Source organism: Lytechinus variegatus, chromosome 2 (assembly GCF_018143015.1).
Source record: "Lytechinus variegatus isolate NC3 chromosome 2, Lvar_3.0, whole genome shotgun sequence".
NCBI lineage: Eukaryota > Metazoa > Echinodermata > Echinoidea > Temnopleuroida > Toxopneustidae > Lytechinus > Lytechinus variegatus.
In genome coordinates this window covers 57,961,945-57,982,177 of record NC_054741.1, presented here as the reverse complement: position 1 = coordinate 57,982,177, position 20,233 = coordinate 57,961,945, and the positions used below count along the sequence as shown (strand labels likewise).

At 36.9% G+C, this 20,233-nt stretch overlaps 1 protein-coding gene across 2 annotated transcripts in view; it reads right to left on the bottom strand.

The window, feature by feature from the left end:
- Nucleotides 1–20,233, bottom strand: part of LOC121408462 (E3 ubiquitin-protein ligase DTX1-like) — a 43,921-nt gene that overhangs the window by 16,526 nt on the left and 7,162 nt on the right. For both annotated transcript variants that reach the window (XM_041599939.1, XM_041599940.1), the window contains exons 2-3: nucleotides 2,504–3,299; nucleotides 771–944 (exon numbers count right to left, since the gene is read on the bottom strand). In XM_041599939.1, the coding sequence (XP_041455873.1) occupies nucleotides 771–944; nucleotides 2,504–3,299 (970 nt within the window). The remainder of the gene's footprint in view (nucleotides 1–770; nucleotides 945–2,503; nucleotides 3,300–20,233) is intronic.

Genomic DNA, 20,233 nt, shown 5'->3' with positions numbered 1-20,233 from the left:
GAGTGGGGTTAACGGTCTGCCAAAAAAAAAAACACAATGCCTTACCTTATTAAATTAGAACTCAAACAAAAAACAAAAGCATATGAATCTTGGGTGTGGGCGTTCCTACTTCCAATTGGTGCGTTATACAATTTTTGTGCCACCAAGGTTCTACTGTATTTGTCGTTATTGGGCAACCAATAGCTGCTACCTATAGGCCAAAACCAGTCACCACAAGGGAGAATTGAAAAAAATTAAAATGTTTAACTGAACGATTATGAGTAATTGGTATAACTACAGTACAAGTGTGATCCAAGGAAAACTCTGTTTTGAAATGAGCTTTGTAATCACTTTGAAAGAGGAATGGTGATTAATGCATAGTGCAGAGTACACTATTGCTGATCAATCTCTTAAGATTAACGTGGAGTGATGTTACAGTTATGGCGTAACTTGCATGCATGTATTGTGAAATTACAAGTTGCGATTGGATGTTGTGCACATTTATAAGTCCATATTCTGACGTCTGGCTTAACTTAGGCTATTTTCGAACTGTGCTAAAATTATGGGAAGCCAAAAATGTCAAAACAGCATTTTCATTACATATGTTTCATATCTTTACTTCACTCTTTGATCATGTTTTAATGTTTTTAACTATTTCAGAATTTATTCCCAAATTAATTTAAACTGGACTTCAGATTACAGGCCACAAAGTTTCATCCCAGACTGCAATTGCAGTAGATGAAGAAGATGGATGTAATCCCATTGTATAATATGGCATGGGTGCTTCTTACTTTCTCATCCTTGATGTTGTAGCAGCAGCTGCAGTGGCCAGCTGAGACATGGTCGCACTCTGGGTGAGAGGTGGCATTCCTAGACCGGAACCAGAGCTTGGACTAGCCGTGGTGTGCTTCTTGCTGCCCTCGCTTGACTGACCAGAAGCCATGGATGCTGGTACGCTCACTGATCTGAATATTGGAGAGTGCATGGTCGAGAAGAAATTATTTCATATTCTGTCTTTCATGAAAAAAACAATATGCAAGATATATTAATAGCCCTTACTACAATGTAAACAATAAAATACCAAACAGCTTTAGTATGGCTACCCAAAGCAGGTGCTCCAGCATTCCTACCTTGTGCCCATTTACTACACCTGAGTGAAGGGTGGCAAATGTAAACGCCTTGGTAAAGGTTGCGAGTGATGTGTTGTGGGATTGGAACCCCAGATCCTGTGGTTGAAATTCTGGAAAAAAAAATTGTATTTATATGTTTTATTGGGTCAACACTGACCAAAAATAAACAAAAATAACAAATCAAACATAATTAAAATATTTACAAGTGATCATAACATCATTAGAGAAAAAAAACATATAAAATAATAAAAAGAATAAGAAAAAATAAATAATAAAAAAAAAATAATAATAAAGAAAAAAAGAGCGGAAAGATTTATGCAATGGCACAGACGTGATATTTTATACAACTTTGATGGCAAGTATTTGTATGCATATATACAGGGTAAACATGATACATATAATGATACATGTAAAGATGACAAAAATTATAATTCAAACTTCCATTTCTTAAAATGAGCCGTGAGTTTATGTCTTTTTGGGGCCACACAATATTCAATTTCCCTTTGCTTTTTAACAAAAGATCTTCAGGCTCCAAAGTTTGGATCAACTTTGCTGAATTTACAAATGAAAATGAAGTACTTCAACAATAAAAAATAAGTAGGAAATGAACTTGTCATCCGGATCACCAAACATTTTACTGAAATTAGATAAAGAAAATTCTGGAAATTTATCCAATGAGCCATAACATTTCTAAATAGCAATCTACTCCACAGCACTAATCTCTGGACAGAGTCATCAGCTTGCATGCTAATAAATAAACCTACAGTATTTGCTGATCACTGACTGAATCCAAGTTGACCCTAAATACAGAAGATACAGAACAAACAGCCTAGAGCTTTGAAGAGTGCTGTCTTCAAGTACATCTACTCTACCATGTGCGTCAATAGACCTACATATATACACCTGCTTTGAGAATCTTACATATCTCCAGTATGCACAAACATGAAAATGTTTTAACTTCTAATACTTTAATCTGGAAACTGTCCCTTTGTTCCCATAATTACCAAGTTCCTGTTCCTTATTGATATGAATGGGGATTAGTGTGTCTGTATCTTAATCTTAGTATTAATATCAACCCCACTTTACTGCTCAAGGTGACAATGACTTCCTGTTCTTTGTTTTGTTTTGTTTTTTTACTCATTACATAATCTCCTTACAGATGGGTGAGTGCCTGTTTAAGTGTATGTTTATCAACAAGTGTATACTTTTGTTGTGTTTACACATGTAGGCAAACATCTCATTGTGCATTGCACATGTCTGTATTAACTGTACAAAATACTTCATCATAAAACCTACTTATTTCCTCATCTTATCATAACCAAAGTGAAATGTGGCGGGAAAATCTTTTGTACTATAACCTTCATAATATGAACATGAGGAATTAATACTCAAACCTTGGTAAGCTGCTTCTCCCTGCACTTCCTGTAGAGGAACCTGCTGAACTTGTACTGGCAACATCCGCATCTCCTGGACTCGTCCATGCTACTGTGGCCTGCACATCTCTTGTCGCTGCTACGGCTTTACGAGAAGAAGATCGCTTGCTGTGAGTTCTCTTTCCTGCTCTCTGCGTTGCAGTTCCCGTGGATGTCGGCTCCATTACCTGAGGCACATTTGGTGTTGTTGATGTGGCAGGGCTTGGTGAAATTACACTGTCTATGTCTGTTTCTTTGATGGGTTCCGATATTGATAACGATGTTGGCCTGGATAGTTCTACAGCTTCTGAAAGCTGCTCTCCACCTACATCATCTGTCATTTGAATCTGGCATGATTCTAACGTCACATTCGCATTCTCACTTTCCTTCACAACAGCCTCATCAACCACTCCTGGGTCCACCTCTAAAACAGCACTCAGCTCTGGACTCTCACTACCACTGGATACCTCGATCGGTGACACAACATTGGTCACCTTGGGATATGACTCGGCTAGTACCACCCGCCGTAGTTTCCGCTTAAACCCTGAAGTCCTACGTATCTGCATCATCTGAGTGAAGTCTATGATGTAAGGTAAGTGACACCTGGTCCTTGACAAGTCTATGGAGTGCAATTTCTTGCTGTAGGCATCCTCTACTATTGTACTTGTGTCTAGGTCATACTGGATCCATCCGCTGTTGTCTTCCCACTGCCATTCAACACCTTGTCCTGCTGGTGAACTGCCTGGTAGCGTCCTTCTCCTGATTGGCCTGGCATTGCCTGCAATGAGATCAAAGTAAAGAGATCTTTAACCTCCCTGATGATATTTTTTCACAATCATAAACACTCCGCCCATTGGCTTTGTACCATTTGTCCTGCAAATGTACTTCTCAGCAACTCTCTTTCCAGGAATTGCATTACCTACAATAAAAGCAAAGTGAAGAGATAATTTCAGATCCCTAACAGAATCTTCTAGACAGTATCTTCAAAAGACCTTGAACTTTGCTAAAAAAAAAAATCCTTTAGAAGTGAATATATGTCAGTCCAGAAGTGCATATCTTTGTATGTGTAGCTGTAGAGGGTACTATGTATGTCATCTCACATCACCATCAACATACTAAACTCTAAAAAACAAAGTAGAAATAAAATCCCCGATCAATGCAATGAACTGCACAGGGATTGCTGAGTCAAAAGAAGTGCATACAGGCCTGTCCACATTTGAAAAAGAAAAACCAAGAAGTCCAAATCGCACGGCGCAAACTTTTCTGCTCGAGGTCAAGTGAGTCTCCCTCACTTTTTCTTAATTAAGACATGTTTAGCATTCATACAATATATTTGAACATTGAGAAATTATAAGTATTGAAAAACTATATTACTCTTACACCCATACCCCTACCCAAAATAGAATATAGACTGATTTATTTTTTATCTTAAATAAATGGAAGAACAGAGTGCTCCTCTTTTTTGGTTGATAAAAAATCTTAAAAACGGGGTAACTCCTGGAAAAAAAGAATAGTTGGCAGGCCTGCTGTCCCCTGGTAAGGAGGGGGGGGGGACAATGTGAGTCCCAGGTCAGTGATATCAGCTATGGAGAGCCAGGATAATAAAGGAAGATCAAAATGAAAATCAGGATTAGCATACTGGAATGCTTTACATGCAAACAGTGACGTATGTTACCTAGGCAATGCAAAGCCCCCTAAAAGTACTTAGCATGTTTGACAGGTGTTCAATGAGCGTTAGCATAAAGACTCGAGAAAATAAATTACAATGTATTCCATAATGGTATATTATGCACATTGTACATGCACAACAAAGGATGAACAGAGTTCATTTTACCATTGTATTCATACTGTACATTCAACTCTATATCGCACAATGAAATGATAAATTCTGAAGAAAAAAAAGTTGACAATCGTTTATTTCTTTGGATCCTTCATGGATATTGATCACTCAAGAATCTGGAGCCTTTTTCCTGATATCAAAAAGCAATTCGCTCTGAAGTACATTCCCCTATCAACTAAAAAGATTGATAAACTACATGTATAAACCGCCCTTTCACATGGTAAAACAAAATCATAATTTGAATGACTCCAATAAAAATACTTGGCTAATGACGATTTTTTAGCACGTGTGAAATCAAACTAGAACGTGATTTAATAGAATCATTAGTTTCACTACAAAAATTATGGTACAAATTTTTCATGTGAAAGGCTTAACCTCTAAAACATCTTTTGGGGGTGGAGCTTACATGACATTTCAAGCACTTAAGTAGATAATACAATTGTCATTCACTCATCGTAGTTTGTATTTGCGATGCAGTGCTTTGATTTACAAGTCACCAAGGAAATCAAATTCAAATCACAGTTTTTGAGAGAGCGTGTGAAAGGTCCAATGATTCTAAAGACGAATTACAATCAGCATTACAATGATGATTCAAAATTCACGTGTCAAAAGGCCCTTTAAGAAGTAATATTATCACTGTGCATTTGAGCTTTTCAGATGTGAAATGATTTTCATAAAAAAATAGCTTTACATCATGTATGACAATATTTAAAAAAATACATTTCTATATATATTTTTTACCATGTGATTGGTATACTAGGGATTGTGATATGTTTGTTCACAAACACACTGAAGGACTTTGTGCAGGGTTATGTCTGCTTCTCCTCCTGACGCACTGAATAATAATGAAGGGGCTCCCGCTCTGATGTTGAAAGCATTTCCTAGAAAGAAAATTAGGACTGAAAAGCTTTGATCCATTACACCAATTTAGGCAGGGTACACCATGACTTAAAGTAAAATGGGCTACGGAGAAAAGCTGTATAAACACAATATTGATTTATTCTAAAAAAGAGAGATGTTAGGATTCGAGAATGGTCGTGACTTTGGAGTTCAACTGTGGTAAATTTAAAGGGTAGGTACAAGCAGTATGTGCCCTCAGCCCAAACACACTGCATTTCCTTAACCCCATACTGTCTTTTTTTTTTGGGGGGTTACACCATCTTTCTTAACCCCATTTAGCCGGATGAACGCCTTAACCCGGACTACCGCACAGCTCCTGAATATGATGATTTTGCCACACAGAGCATGATTAACATGCGATTTCAACTTCTGTGATAGGCTAATGCTTAGCCCCACTTTTCCTTAGCCCGGTTTCATTCAACACAGCATCTCTTGCACTGCAATAAGCCAGCTACATGTATTCCTGCTTTTTTGCACGGCCAGATAGTAAAGTATTATTTTACCCTGCTAGCCCACTTCATGCTAGAATGTAGTGTGAAACCGAAGCCATAGAAAACTGTCAATAATGAAGAATCATTTACAATTCCAATCTTATAAAAGTTTAGTGAGCTAGTAGCCTTTGATTTCTTTTCAAACATTCATTCTTTGTGAAATATGAATTTTGGGGGCATCAAGCACCCTCTCTCGATGGCATTTAAAATTTTCTTTAAAAGTAACACAATGAGGCTGTGTCTTACAAACGAGTGCCTGGAAAATAGAAAGTGTCAGGCAAAGATAGTATACTGAAAATGTTCAGCTTATTACATGTAATTGCTTGAGAAGTAGTTCTGTATACAAAAAAGTGTGCAGACATTAGAATTTTATTTGGATCAGCCGCACAAGAGGACTGCATCCAAATGAAAGACCTAGCAAGCAATTTCAGCTATCTTTGTATTAGAATCATAAACTGGAGGATTAATAGATCAATCATTTGCAGCAAACAATGTTTATTCTTCCTAGAATACATGTAGGTACATTTATCATAAAAGATCTCACAATATTTTTTCATCTTTCCTATAAAAAATGGAGTGGTTAACAGCTGCAAATTTGGACAATATCAGAAATGCTATCTTGAATTGCTGGGTTATTTTTTTTCCTTACAATATTGACGAAGCAGCAGCCTATTTTGCTTTCCCCGGCCCTAGTCTCCACAATATCAAATAAGGATGGAGATTTATTTGAAAATTGTGATACTCAACAGTAAAAACTACTTTTTATTCCTTTCGACTAGTCCAAGTGTGTAAGGACGGCATTTTGCAGATAGTATGCAAGTATTGTTGTCCATGCCTTTGCAGCACAAAAGCTGCTTGGCCTTTAAACCTCCGTCTTTTGATACATAAGATCAGGGTGCCGGATGTCACTTTGACAATGCATACAGAGAAGCATCGATAGACTGCGGCAAAATAATTACGTTGTGCTCTGGCTACGGGTGAAACGCGAGCAGGTTTCAAAAGAGAATCCACGAGGGGGATGCAATAATGTTTTTTCTCGTCAACGACATGTGATTCCGGGAGAGGTGTAAGTTTCTACCTTTGGGGGAGCACAAATACAGTGGAATATGTGATGAAGGTGCGGAGGCCACTTGCTTTATATGTAAACAACCTCGAAGGAAAATGGATAAAAGTTAAAAGGAAGGGTCCATCGGAAATGACTGAAGAAACAACCACCTGTTCAATCAAGAATATTCATAGAAGAGGAAGATTTTTATGGATAAAAACCTAATTGACATGCGTGTAAGCTTTATAATTATCAGGTATCATTATAAAAGCAATACTGCTGACAGCTTTTGAATGGGAAAGCAAGACTACTTATTTGCATTTAAAAAAATATAGCTCCATTAACCCAAGTAGAAAAAGTTTTATGGTGATAATGTAAAAATAATATGCTTTTTTTTATGGCATCATCTATCCCAGACACACTCCCATTATCCCTACATCATCCTGCCAGGTACCCATTCACCTCACCTGGGTGGAGTGCAGTACAATATGGATAGATTTCTTGCTTCAAGGTAAAATCCTATGGCTGGGATTCAAACCCCCCAACCCGCTGTTTGAATAGAGAAGAGTCAGAACCAGAAAATATTGCACTCTCCACTGCTGAAAATGCCTAAAGCCGATATGAAAAACATCTTTCAAAAAGACAGCGAGTTAGCTGGCTTTAATGGTGTTTATAATTCTTTACAGTTCTTTTCACAAAATCTGGGATCAGCATATTATAATTCACTCCCTATAATAACTGCTGCAAAGTTCATTTGATATACATATACGTATACAACCTCCACGCACTCAACAATTATTACATGTACATGTATATAAAAATATAGATAAATGTGTTTAGTCATTAAACAAACTTGTGCATGTCCATACAGGTGCAATGTACATAAAGAGCTGAAATATGAGTTGTTTGATCGAGTTGTCTTTTGTTTATTGACTACGTACATTACATGAGAAGATAATGCTCTCAGAAGCCTCTTGTCCAGGTGGAATATGAACATTCACTTCTCGCCAGTCAACTCATCCTTCACCAACCCATTAGGGTCATTCACACAGAGCTACTATACGTAGTCCAACTCATAATCTATATTAACAGTCGTATAGTACATTTTGTTTATCCTACTCATCTATAAAAATCACATTTAAATCTAACTAAAAAAAGAAGTTGAGCAAAAATTCCTGTTGACAGAGGTACTGCCGGCCTGGAAAACATGGCTCTATAATAATTTTGTCACTTTCTAGACACCAAATGCATCAAGGTGTCGCTTTGTTCAAAGTCATTCTGTGTATGAGAAAAGTGTGGAGAAACAAATAACTTTCAAAGTTGCAAGATCCTCATCGAAAGCAACACAGCCATTTAAACTTGTGTAGAGTCAAGACCACTACATGTACAGTATGTTCTATGCTGTAACAACAATACAAGCCCAACATGATGAATGAATTGTCAAACTTTATATCTCCAAATACACATGAAATAAAGTAAAATTTCAAAGAAATGAAATTATTTTTTAATGAAATCTGAATTCAAAGTTCTGCAAATCTGTGTAAAACCATTGGTTTATCATATGTCTCCATGTGAAAGGGTAAATAAGTTGATGTTTCAGAAATTGGAATAGATATCTCACTTTATGATTGAGTGTGAATGGGGCCTATTATCTGAGAGCATTTCAGAGGCAGGGCTAACACGGCCCCTAATCCTCTTCTAGGTATTTAAACAGTCTCATATTTCCTCCATTTTCAGGACGGTGACATTTAGATTTGACAGCGATGCACACAGCCCTGTTCTGCTCAACACCTCTTCTTTTTTTTCAAGTTTGTAACACGGTCGATCGCCATCGCTCCAAACTCTGCTTCTAATGTCAGATGAAATAATTTCACCATCAATTTCATTTACAAGGCATCAGTTCTCATTGACTAGCTTCACAATTTACCATTTTCTCTGACCTTCTTTAACCTAACCGGTATACTTGGTTAAAAACGAGCCATCGGTCGGTGTACATACTGCAAAGATGATTTGGTTTAACCTTTGGGGGACATTATCTACCAATTTACAAACTGATTGCAGGGGTGGATTCACAAAGCAGTTTGTAAAATTTGTATGCCTTGACAAATCACTGAAATATATGATTCGCCAAATTATGATCCAAAATATTTCTCTGATTTATCAAAACAAAGTATTGTGATTTGAATTGTTGAAGACTTACTTTCATCATGGAGTAATCATAGAGCGAGGGTACACTAAAGTAATTTCATTTGATGTCAAACAATATGACACAACAACAACAGACTTAAATTTTTTCCATGGATACCCATATCTGGCCAAATAATGCTGAAAAATATGTACAAGTTTGGTGGCTTATTCAGCTGCATATCAATCTCTGTTGGAAACGACTTACTAGTTTGAAATGTCTTTGAGACAATACAACTCACACACCCATCCTAATGTCTTCAACCTTTTTCGATATAAGCATGACTTTTATTTTCAAATTTTGATGAAAGGTCAGTTTGTTAAATACGTGTAACAATCTAACTCAAATTGAGGATGCGATTTCACTTCATTCAAGTCATGGCACTACGCTGTACAATACCAGTGCGTACATGTACATTGTACTGAAAGGTTATTCTGCTAATTTTAGTAGAATTTGCACTGAAAATTGTGTTCGTTCTATGGATGTTAATCAGCATCAATCCACATATTCGATCCACAAATGCGATTCAAAATTATTGAGCACCCCTGCCCCTCCCCCATACAGGTACATGTACATGTAGTTTAACTTATAATGTCTTATAAAGTTTTTTTTTGCTGATTCTACTCTACGTATTTTCTTCATTTATGTAATTTTTTAATGTCCAAACTTTGTTATTTATCACTCCTATCCTGCCTATATTATAAAATTGCCATATGATGTCATTATGATTATGTTCATTCATTTATTGTAAAATTATTTTGCCTAGAATAGTTGCAGAAACTCCTACAAAAAAGTATGCATTTAAGTTATTTGTTAATTCCTGAATGGCAGAATGACCCCAGCTACATCCTATTCTTTTAATGCATTACAAAAATAAAAATAAACTATATTAGAAATCATATCTAAATAAGCTATGGATTAGTTGAAATATCCTTGAAATCTTGCGGCAGTGCTTCTATCAAACAAAAGGCAGTTTTCTTTCAGTTTCCATGTATGAAACACAGTTTTTATACTATAAAAAAGGTTTACAATTTAACCTATAATTATAAAATAATTTATTTGTAATATCCTGAGGCTTTTTTTCACATTTATGCATTGTTACAGATCTCTTTATGTGAACCACGACATTAAACTTTCGAGAAATCTTTCCGCTTGAGTTAGAAACACTTACTTTTGAAAAGTTTGTGTAAAATGATTTGCGCAGGACTTGGAAATATATGGATGAAAGGAGATTTATTGATGAAGAGCACTTGGAGTTTAGCTATTGAAGAAGATTGATTTGAAGATATCTTTTACATTTTTATTGTTTCCAAGCACAAAACACTTTTTCCACATCATCTCACAAAACACTTCATCAAGAGCCAATGCGCCAATTCCCCCCCCCCCCCCTTCCTCACACACAGAGGCCATCATGATGATATCTCTTTTACACGGAGCAGTGATTCACATGAAATGGCTTAGTCCTACACTTGAACTTCCTTAGAACTGTTAATCATTGTCAAGCTTGGGAAAAGTGGGGAGAAACAGGTATTAAATGAAATATAAAATGTAAACCCACATTTTTAGAATGATAAAAATTTTGTGAACATAATGCTGGACACGTCTGAAATAATTTGTGCTTACATTCAATTACGTCCTCAGATCTATCTGACACAAAAAGGGTAAAAGTCCATACACTAGGATTACAATCTTAATTTGGGTGGTAAAGTTGTTAACAAAATGTATCTGTTTTATGTCAATTGGCTGAAAATGCAAAAGAAAATTATGAGAAGTTAACTGCACAGACATTTTGTTTCTGCCTGTTTTCCTCGACACAGCTTGAAAATGAGCATTTCTGCGCAAACCCATTTCTGCAAGCTTTACAAAAATGGACAGTGCTCAATGCTCCCCAAATGTAACATTCTGTCAACATTTTTACTTTCATTTGATAGATGAGACACAAACCCAAGAATGTATGTGAAAAAATCATCCCTATGTTGTATCTTCTTCAATTCCCACAAATTTTCTAAAGTGTAAACTTTTTATTGATACACACTGTACATTAATTCTTATCCAACAGATGAACAGCTGGTACGATGATTTCATTTCATTTCATTGCTCTACAAGGGAACAGTCAATTGTAATCTACAATGTACACCAAACAAGGCATTGAATACTGGCAGTGAAATTAAAGGGGAACTTGGTTGTGGAAGCAACTTAGAACTACAGAATTTGAAAAAATATCTAAATAAAGTCTATAAAATCAGAGTTATTTCACTACATGTAGGTAAACATTCAAGCAAGTCAGTCACAAATGAAAACTAGCTAAAAATCACTAACAAAGAAGCAGACATCGCGTAGGCATATCCCATGAGAATATTGTGCTATTTTGTAGTGAGCCAATCACTTCTAGTCTACAAGAATTATTTGACACATAATCTGTACTATATTTTTTTATATCATGACTTGTTTAAAAAAAATGTTTTTAAGAATTGTTGATGTTGATCAATGAAAGACCCTGAAACCCCAATTGCACCTCTCCTTGCTGGAGAGCACATTTGAATGTACAGTACCGTGACGCAACAGCTTTTACCCGGCCGTCCCTCTTCAGGAAAACAGGCATATGCAAAACTTCTGTGTCAAACTCTCCACCAATATTGATTCTACAGGAGACATCTGCAAATGTGCAGTGGCATGAGAACCCCAAAATACGTCGAGTGGGGAGAAAAAAAGGGATGACCCCTCCAGGCAGTCTTATTGCGTGGCGTCACGGAACGAGGATGAGCGTCTAGAACTTGAATGTCAAGGGACAGTGACATCTTGTACCTCATCCACCCACAATACATGTATATCCATATCCTTTCCCCTTTGCCTCCCTCCCTACAGTGTATACATGTACCTCTGTTTCCATCTCTCTGGCTTCCTTTCTTCTTCCCAACATCTCCTAAACTCATAGAACTGTTGTATTCTGAATGCGGGTTAAAACTGAAGCCTGGTTTTAAGTTTTGGTTTCACTAAGGAGAGCTACTTGGAGCACTAACTCTAACAGTACACATCCAATCGGTTATTAACTCATTCAAATTGTTCACAATTGTCTGGGAATGATTAAGTATTTTGAGGTATTTTTCTTCGTTATGAAAGCAAAATATTAGATACAATAGAAACAGAATTTTTGAATATGTGGCTTCCAAAAATTTGAACAAAGAGTTAGACCATGATCCATAAAGTTAGACCCAACTTCAAAATATGGGCCATATTGTTCTTTTTTCTCTTTCCATACATGTACATGTACCTCCCTCCATTTACATCCCCTGCTCTCTAGGTGGTTTCAGACGCCTCGAAGTTCGTAAGTTCCAGATATTCTCTGATCGGGAAATTTACCCCGATCAGAAAATACCAGGTATTTTGGTATGTGAAAGCAAACTACGCTTAATTTCCCCGAAAGAAAATACCCACTAAATAGTAGGTACTTGGCGAAATTACGAGAACTTTCGCAGGGATTTTTCCAAGGTCGCAGGTATTTTGGCAATGTGAAAGCAATTTACGGGAACTTTAAGCCCAGCGTGTCATTGGGCGCGGGCACTGTGGGTGGCTGCTGGGCTAGTGATTTTGAAACTCGCGCCTTGCCTGCTTTTCAGACCATACTGCGCATGCTCGTAACTTCAGGAACTTATCCCGAAGGCTATGTTTTGGGACGGTGTGAATGCAGGAATAATCAATGGATATTTTTTAGCGTAAAAAAGTTCTTGTAATTTAACGGGGATTCTTGTGATCGAGTCGGTTTGAAACCACCTCTCTCTAATTTCTCCCCTCTCATACTCTTCATTGAACCCATTCCTGGCGGCATCTCCAACTCTCTACCCCCTACTCCACCACTTTGCTATATTATCTCTCACTCTTTGCTCTCTCTATTTCTTTCTCTAATGTTTCTCTATCCCTCACCCTTTGTATCTCTCTACCATAAGGTCCTACGATTCTTAAATTAATCCACCACCTTTAGCATGTTTTTTGTCTTATGCATTGTAAAGCACCATGCCAGTGAAAAATACACTTTATATGTACCAGTATTCTCTATTTTAGTACCATACATAGTAATTACGTACATGTAATCCGGTAATCATGTTGGACGGAAATTACAGGGCAGCTACACGCAAACAAACATGAATTTAAGTGTCGAGGACAAACACAAACACTTCACATGCACTTGTTTTAACTGAAGATAAAAGAAATAGACTCTGAGGAATGAATTCATTCAAATCATTTTGCCTGTGCATGTTACGGAATCATCAGACACATCATTTCATAAATATGAAAAATGATTTTCAGTCAGAAATTATGCAATTTAAATTCCAAAATAATCATTCATGTATTTTACATCAGTGCATCTGCTGGCAAAGTGACTGTACCACCTGGGGGGCGTTTCATGAAAGGACTTACAAGTCAGACATTTTATCTGACAAGTACCAGTTTATCCGACAGTTACCATAGGAACAGTGCCTCTCAGCCAATCAGAATCAAGGAAAGATGTCAGATCTGACAACTTGTCCGATGAAAATATTGATGAAACACTCCCCAAGACACTACATGTATTAATATCTGGGTCCCATGACACAAAGTTTAGCAACTGATCGTACGTTTTTCACAATTGACTGTACACTGTATTCAATGCAATCAATCATACAAAAATGTTCTGCGATGAAAATACAAAACTCTAAATCTTTGATTTTTATAAAACTTTTACAAATATTTTTTTTCCTGAATTTTACACATTTCATCTTTAAACATGCAGACTGGATCACTTCCAAAATGTACACTTTCATTCAGCATTAACCTCACATGATGATGAAGGCAACAAATTTTGAGCCCTTGCCAGAAGATATTTTTAAAACATGAATTCAACAAAATTACTGAATAACAGACTTGAACTTCTAATTCTGAAGCTTGAATGATTATCTCAGCTTTGGACAATGCAGGGTGTGAACTGAGAAGGGCTAAGACAGGCCTGGCTAAGAATTATGAGTATTTTTTTCAACAAGTGCTAATTTAACAATTCAATAATTGAAACCACCTGGTAAAGATATTCTCTCATAATGTAAGTCCAACTAACGTTGGTTTGAACAAAAACAAAAGCAAGCTATTATAAGAAAAAAAGAGTGACATTGACATATCATGAAGGTTTGGCAAACCCACCAATGAAAGAAAAAAGTTGTGACTTTTTAAATTTTCAACTTGTGACATCACTTGCTGCACCCTTTATTATTCCATAAATTACCCATCAAAATACAGGTAATAATGTCGTATTTACCCAGGATAGACACTTAACTTCAAAATGCCCTATAAAATAACATGATGTTATTACTACCCCGGGTATAGTATACAAATATACCAGGCTTTGAGTATAGCGGGAATTATTCATCCGAGGTTGGACTGGCACTACTATTTTGCCAGTACAACCGAGAATAAATAATTCCCTCTATACTTTTGAAATAAAGGTCTGGTATATATGTTTATATCCTACATTTAATAACTGAATAAGGTAGAACAATTTTTTATCTACTTTTGTACACATACTTCATCTTTTCCTAATCTGAACTTAAATATAAATAATGTGCTGCGCAGGCTGATCTACTTTTCCGAAACCATGCACTCAGCGGAACGCGGGTTTGTGCCTGCGCCGTCCCTTCACGGGACTTGCCCGGTAGAGTCAACTTGCTGACCGGTGCGCCCGAGAAATTGCATGATTTGTGACGTCAATGATGGAATAGTCGACTATTCCATCACTGACGTCACGGAATAGCGCATTTTCTTCGGTGGGCGTTTCATTTTCGACATCATCGCAAAATACTGAGAATATGTTAGGTCAAATGATGCTATTTAAACCAATCAGCATACAGGATTTAATTTATGTAGGATATAATGCAATATGTATACTGCCTATAGGCACTCAAGCATTCAAGGAATTTCTTCCCTCTGGGTACCCATTTACCTCACCTGGGTTGAGTGCAGCACAATGTGGGCATATTTCTTGCTGAAGGAAAACACTACATGGCTGGGAATCAAACCCATGTCCCTCAGATTGAAAGACAAAGAGTCAAGACCACCGACCATGACACCCCCACAATTTTATCAATAAGCAAAAAGTAATCTACATTTATATGAAATTCATTATCAGAGTCAGAAACAAGGCAAAAAATCAAATGGTACAAAAAACCCAGAATTTTTATAAAATAAATGTATCAGAAAAAGAAAAGAATAGATGCACATTGCACAATATGAATACTGTAGGGCTGAAAATGCAACAAAAACAAAAATCACAAGTTTTATTCTGACTGAAATGGAGGCTGACTCTACATTGCAGACTCTTTTCCATACCAAGGACTTCACTGCTAGAGCTTGAAAACTAAGAAAGAATCAAATCCTGAATCCTTGAGGTACATACATTTACATCTACAGTGGATTTGCATATATATACTGCAGATAATTTGAAAAGGCAATCCCTGCTTCTCTGATGCTGGCTGATTAAAGATGCTTTGGGAGAAAAGAAATATATATAAAAGGGCAATATACAACATACAAGGGATTCAGTAGGGTATACATGTACTTGAGAAAAGTGTTCTCTCAGAATTACGATTGTAAAAAAAAATATTTATCACAAAAACCTTGATAGCAACTGGCTGCTAAACCATGGTATTTATATTACCATTGTGACAAAATATATACCGGTAATACAATGTACTTCGTTGTGTCAGTGCAAAAAAAGCCCTTGACACCACCCTTTCGCGCCAGGCACGTGTGCAAAAACGCCCTTAGCAGTGAGCAGAGGTGCATTGTGTAAGGGCATTTCTGCACTGACGCAATGAACAAAAATGTTTTGCTAAAGGCGTTCTTGCACTGACATGACGGCTTGTAAGGTTTTTTTGTATAAAGCTGTTCAAGTGGCGGCCAGTTCTCATATTCTATTCCATCAGCTTAAAGGGGAAGTCAACCTTAACAACATATTAATTCGAAATTAAGAAAAAAATTATTTGAACAAGCATCATGCTAAATATTTCATTGAAAATGGATGGAACATTAATTTTATATTTGAAAATAATGTCCAAAAAACAATTTTGGCACATGAAAATAACAGTCAATGATGTCACTCACTCAATATTTCTAGATTTTAATGATCACACTCAATTTGTGCAGATTTGACAACGATCTTTTCAACAAAAATTTTTGGTTACCACAACAGGAATGCCACATGTTGGGGGAGGAATCAAACTCAGTTTCGCATTATAATGTAGAAAAAATTATCCTAAAAAAGAATAATGATTGGGTGACATCATCATTTACCTCATTTGCATACAGAACAGGATGTGTGTACCTGTTCTGTGAATTAAGCATTACTTTGAATAATAAATGTCATAAATTTCTTATTCACATAAAGATTTAATTGAACTTTCAGTGAATAATTTGTCTGATTTTCCTCTTTATTCAAATTACTTTTTTTTTGCTACCTAGGACAGACTTTCATTTGAACTTGAAATCAAACCTTTGTAGAGCAGTTCTGTAAATATTGATTTCTGCATTTAATTCAATATAATTATCTTAGGAGTGTATTTATGCCATCCTATTTAAAAATCTGAAATCTGGCCTAGTGACAAAAGAATTATTTTTCTCATATCAATAAACAGGTCAAATTAACTTATACCGGTAATATAGACCTCCTTGCAAAACATTCCCATTCCCTCCTGACATTCCCCAGATATCACGCTGTACTATATGTACCTGTGTAATGTAAATCAGCCCTTTCTGCCCCCATTTCTTTTTCTCTTGAGGAGTGTACAATTCTTCTCCCTTTCTCCTCAACTCCCAGGCTTACGTCATTGAATCACTTACCAGGCTCCAGCCTACCTCCTTCCCCATCAGCATGAATGGGGCTCCCAGGAATCGGCGGCATGTCAATGTTTGGATACGCGCAGGCTACATTCTACTTTCATTTCCATGTTTTCATTTCATTTTCTCATGTGAAAATTGCTCTCCCAACCACCAGAAGGACATTACGTGTACACTACCCCCTTCACTAATGACTTCCTGTCTCAATACGCAAAGGTTGCTTTCAGTTTCAAGCAACTCATTTTCACCCTAGAATTGTGTTTTTAAAGAGGCCAGGTCTGTATTTCATCATGCTAAAGCAATATTTTTGTTGTTTGTTTTATTCATATCTCTATATAAAGCGCAAGTTACATATAAAATTCTGCAAAGGATGTGTCAGGAACGATGCGCAAGAACTATTGCGACTGTGGTCGGTAACGATAGCATGAAAGCACCAAGAACTAAATCATTATTACTTATTAATTACATTATAGGGGCCTGCTTTCATTTTCAGTCATGCATTGTGTGTCTCTCCCTTGACCTAGTACACTTTCTGGGGGGTGTTTCACAAAGATTTAAGTATGACTATAAAAGTCGCACTCAAATACTGACGCATACATGATATTCAATGTGCAATCTTATTGATAGATGCACATTAATGCGCGTCCTCATGACACGATCTGACCAATGCGGTTAAGCCTTTCATCTTGCACCCAACCAGGTATCAAAGTGCGACTATAAGTCATACTTGAATAGTTGTGAAACATCCCCAAGATTTGCAGTGCCAAAGGAGACATCATCAGGTCGACAACTCATTGGCCAGTATTCTCCGAAGAGGTTTCAATTGTAGTTTGTACCATGGTACAAAACCACTGAATATGCAGATTTCTTGCACCATGCTTTCCTTTTAGCACTCTTAGCCAAAAGCATGCATTTAATAGCATTTTCTGAACATATGAGATGACTTATGTTCCGAAATCTGCATGGTCCATGTATCATGGTACAATCAGAAACCTCTTCCATTATTAGAAAACAGGTCAAGACAAGAGTATGTAGATCAGTCTTTGTCAGGTTTCAGATTACTGGAAAGACATTCATGATTCATGGCAGGTATGTATGGCGATCATTATGGCAAATTTACTTGATCAAATTCATGATTGAATGAATGTAAGAATCGATGACCCATATTCTGAAGTTGGGCTTAATTTAGACCATGGTCTAACTCTGTGCTAAAATTATGGGAAGCCATATATGTTTAACAATTTTGTTTACAGTGAATGCTTCTCATGTTTAATGTGCTCTTTACTACATGTAATTCTTTAATGGTGAAGACAGATGTCATACTTATCCTTACCAGGCAGTTCATAATGTTTTGGCTGTTTTGAGCTGATACATTGAACCTCTACTGTAATATGCTTTTCACGCTGCATTTCCTTAACCCCGGACTATCCTTAACCCCATACTATCTATTTTTTTCCGATTCACACTATCTTTCTTAACCCCATACTATTTGCTTAATAGCCGGGGTTAACGCCTTAACCCCAGACTATCACAGAGCTCATGAATATTGATACATACAGATGATCCAAATCACTCTGTTGAGCATACAATTTTATGTTGCTACATGTACAGTGGCCTTGCCAAAGGATACTACAAGGATTGTGTCTTTAGTATGTCTTGCCAATTTTGTTGTACATCAAAATGAATAGCTTTGTATATCGTGATAAGCATACACACTTTTCTCATTCAGCCATTCTTAAGTGCTATGTGCAAGAAATACGTAAATTCTTAGATTTCATATTCAATGTACAGAATTTTTTGACAGAAATAGGAACAAAAGGGTTAAAATGGCAATTCGATTTTCTCTGAAAAAGGAATATAGAGGTTGCCCATTATGTACAGGGGGACCTAAGGATTGTAAATGTCCAAGGGTGCGTTTATGCACCACTTTTTTACTCTAGAATCATGATTCAAATCATGATTCTGCAGAATCATGATTGCGTTTAGTCAAAAGTGAAAATAAACGTCTTTCAAATCACAAACATGAAACACAGAAAAAGGGGCGTTTGGAAAGACGTTTCTGTAAAATCACAAACGAAAAAGGTTGTATAAACGCAATTGTGATTTGAATCATGATTCTATGATGTCACTGTGTCATACTACTTTAGGTTTGACTCTTGCCAAGCTCAAGGCGCACTATGCTCAGTGTATTTATACATAATTTGCTATGCATGCATTTCTTGTAACATGCATTAAACTGTGTTGGGCATCGCATCGTCCACTTCTTTTCATCTTTTTTTCTGGCATATCTTCAACCTCAAGTGAACTAGTAAATGAACTAACTGAACAGACAATGATATCAATTGTTGTTGAGTTAACAGTGTCAATATGAAATTGGTAAAGCTGTTGTCGGGAACAAAAATCCATGTCGACATGTCGCTTAAAAATCAATCCTGACATCGACAAAGTCGACATGAAAAAGGGACCGTAATTTAGCCTAGGGCTAACCTCCCAACATTCCGATTCGATCGTGGCATTTACACTCTCTCAATCAAATGTATTCACCTTGACACGAGTGATATCCCCACACAAGATCTATAATACAGGCTCAGTTCAGGGAAACATATTTTAACTAAGCTAGAGTGAATTCACTTCCAAAATTACTGATTTAATCCACATTTATTCTGAAGTCCGGAGAATCAAGTTTTTGTACCACGATCCGGTCTTGAAAGCATTGCGCAATAACACTCGGAGCCAATTTGGGAATCACCGATTGCATTAGTGATCATTGAGTATTATATGCTGGTACACATGTGCTGCAAACGCAAGCTCTTCAAATTGACAATAAAAAAATAATATGAATCAATCAATAATTTCAGTACCACTTCTGCGGCGATCCGGGCAACGATCTCCAAACGAAGAAAGGTAAGTTTTCTGTGACTTCGTGAAATGAAGTAAGCACTCAATTACGGCGGTCACAACTTTGACAAAAACATGTGTTCGCTGCTGCTCACGTCTATGTGAAAATTAATACATTGAGGAGCAGCGTATTATCAAGCACGGTGAATGCTGCATGCTACGCTCGCTTGCTCTATCGCTAGCAGGCTGCATGGTCTATCAATTGATCGTCGGGCCGTGCCGGGCTAGGGCCCCCGCACTAGCACTGCAGACATATTTCTGCTGCCGCGCAGCTCGCAGTCGCAGGCTTTCTTTTTAATTTAATGCGCTGCTAAGGCTAAGCTGAATAAGCCTTTTAATTGCGCCAATTACTGTGGATAAATGCTTCTAACTTTTCAGGTAAGCTTTACACTTGTGACTTTAGGCTAGACCCTTTTTTTCATGTTTACATGTCGATTTGGGTGCGTGCATGTCGACATGTCAGAAACATTGAAAATCTGTCATATGTCGACATCAA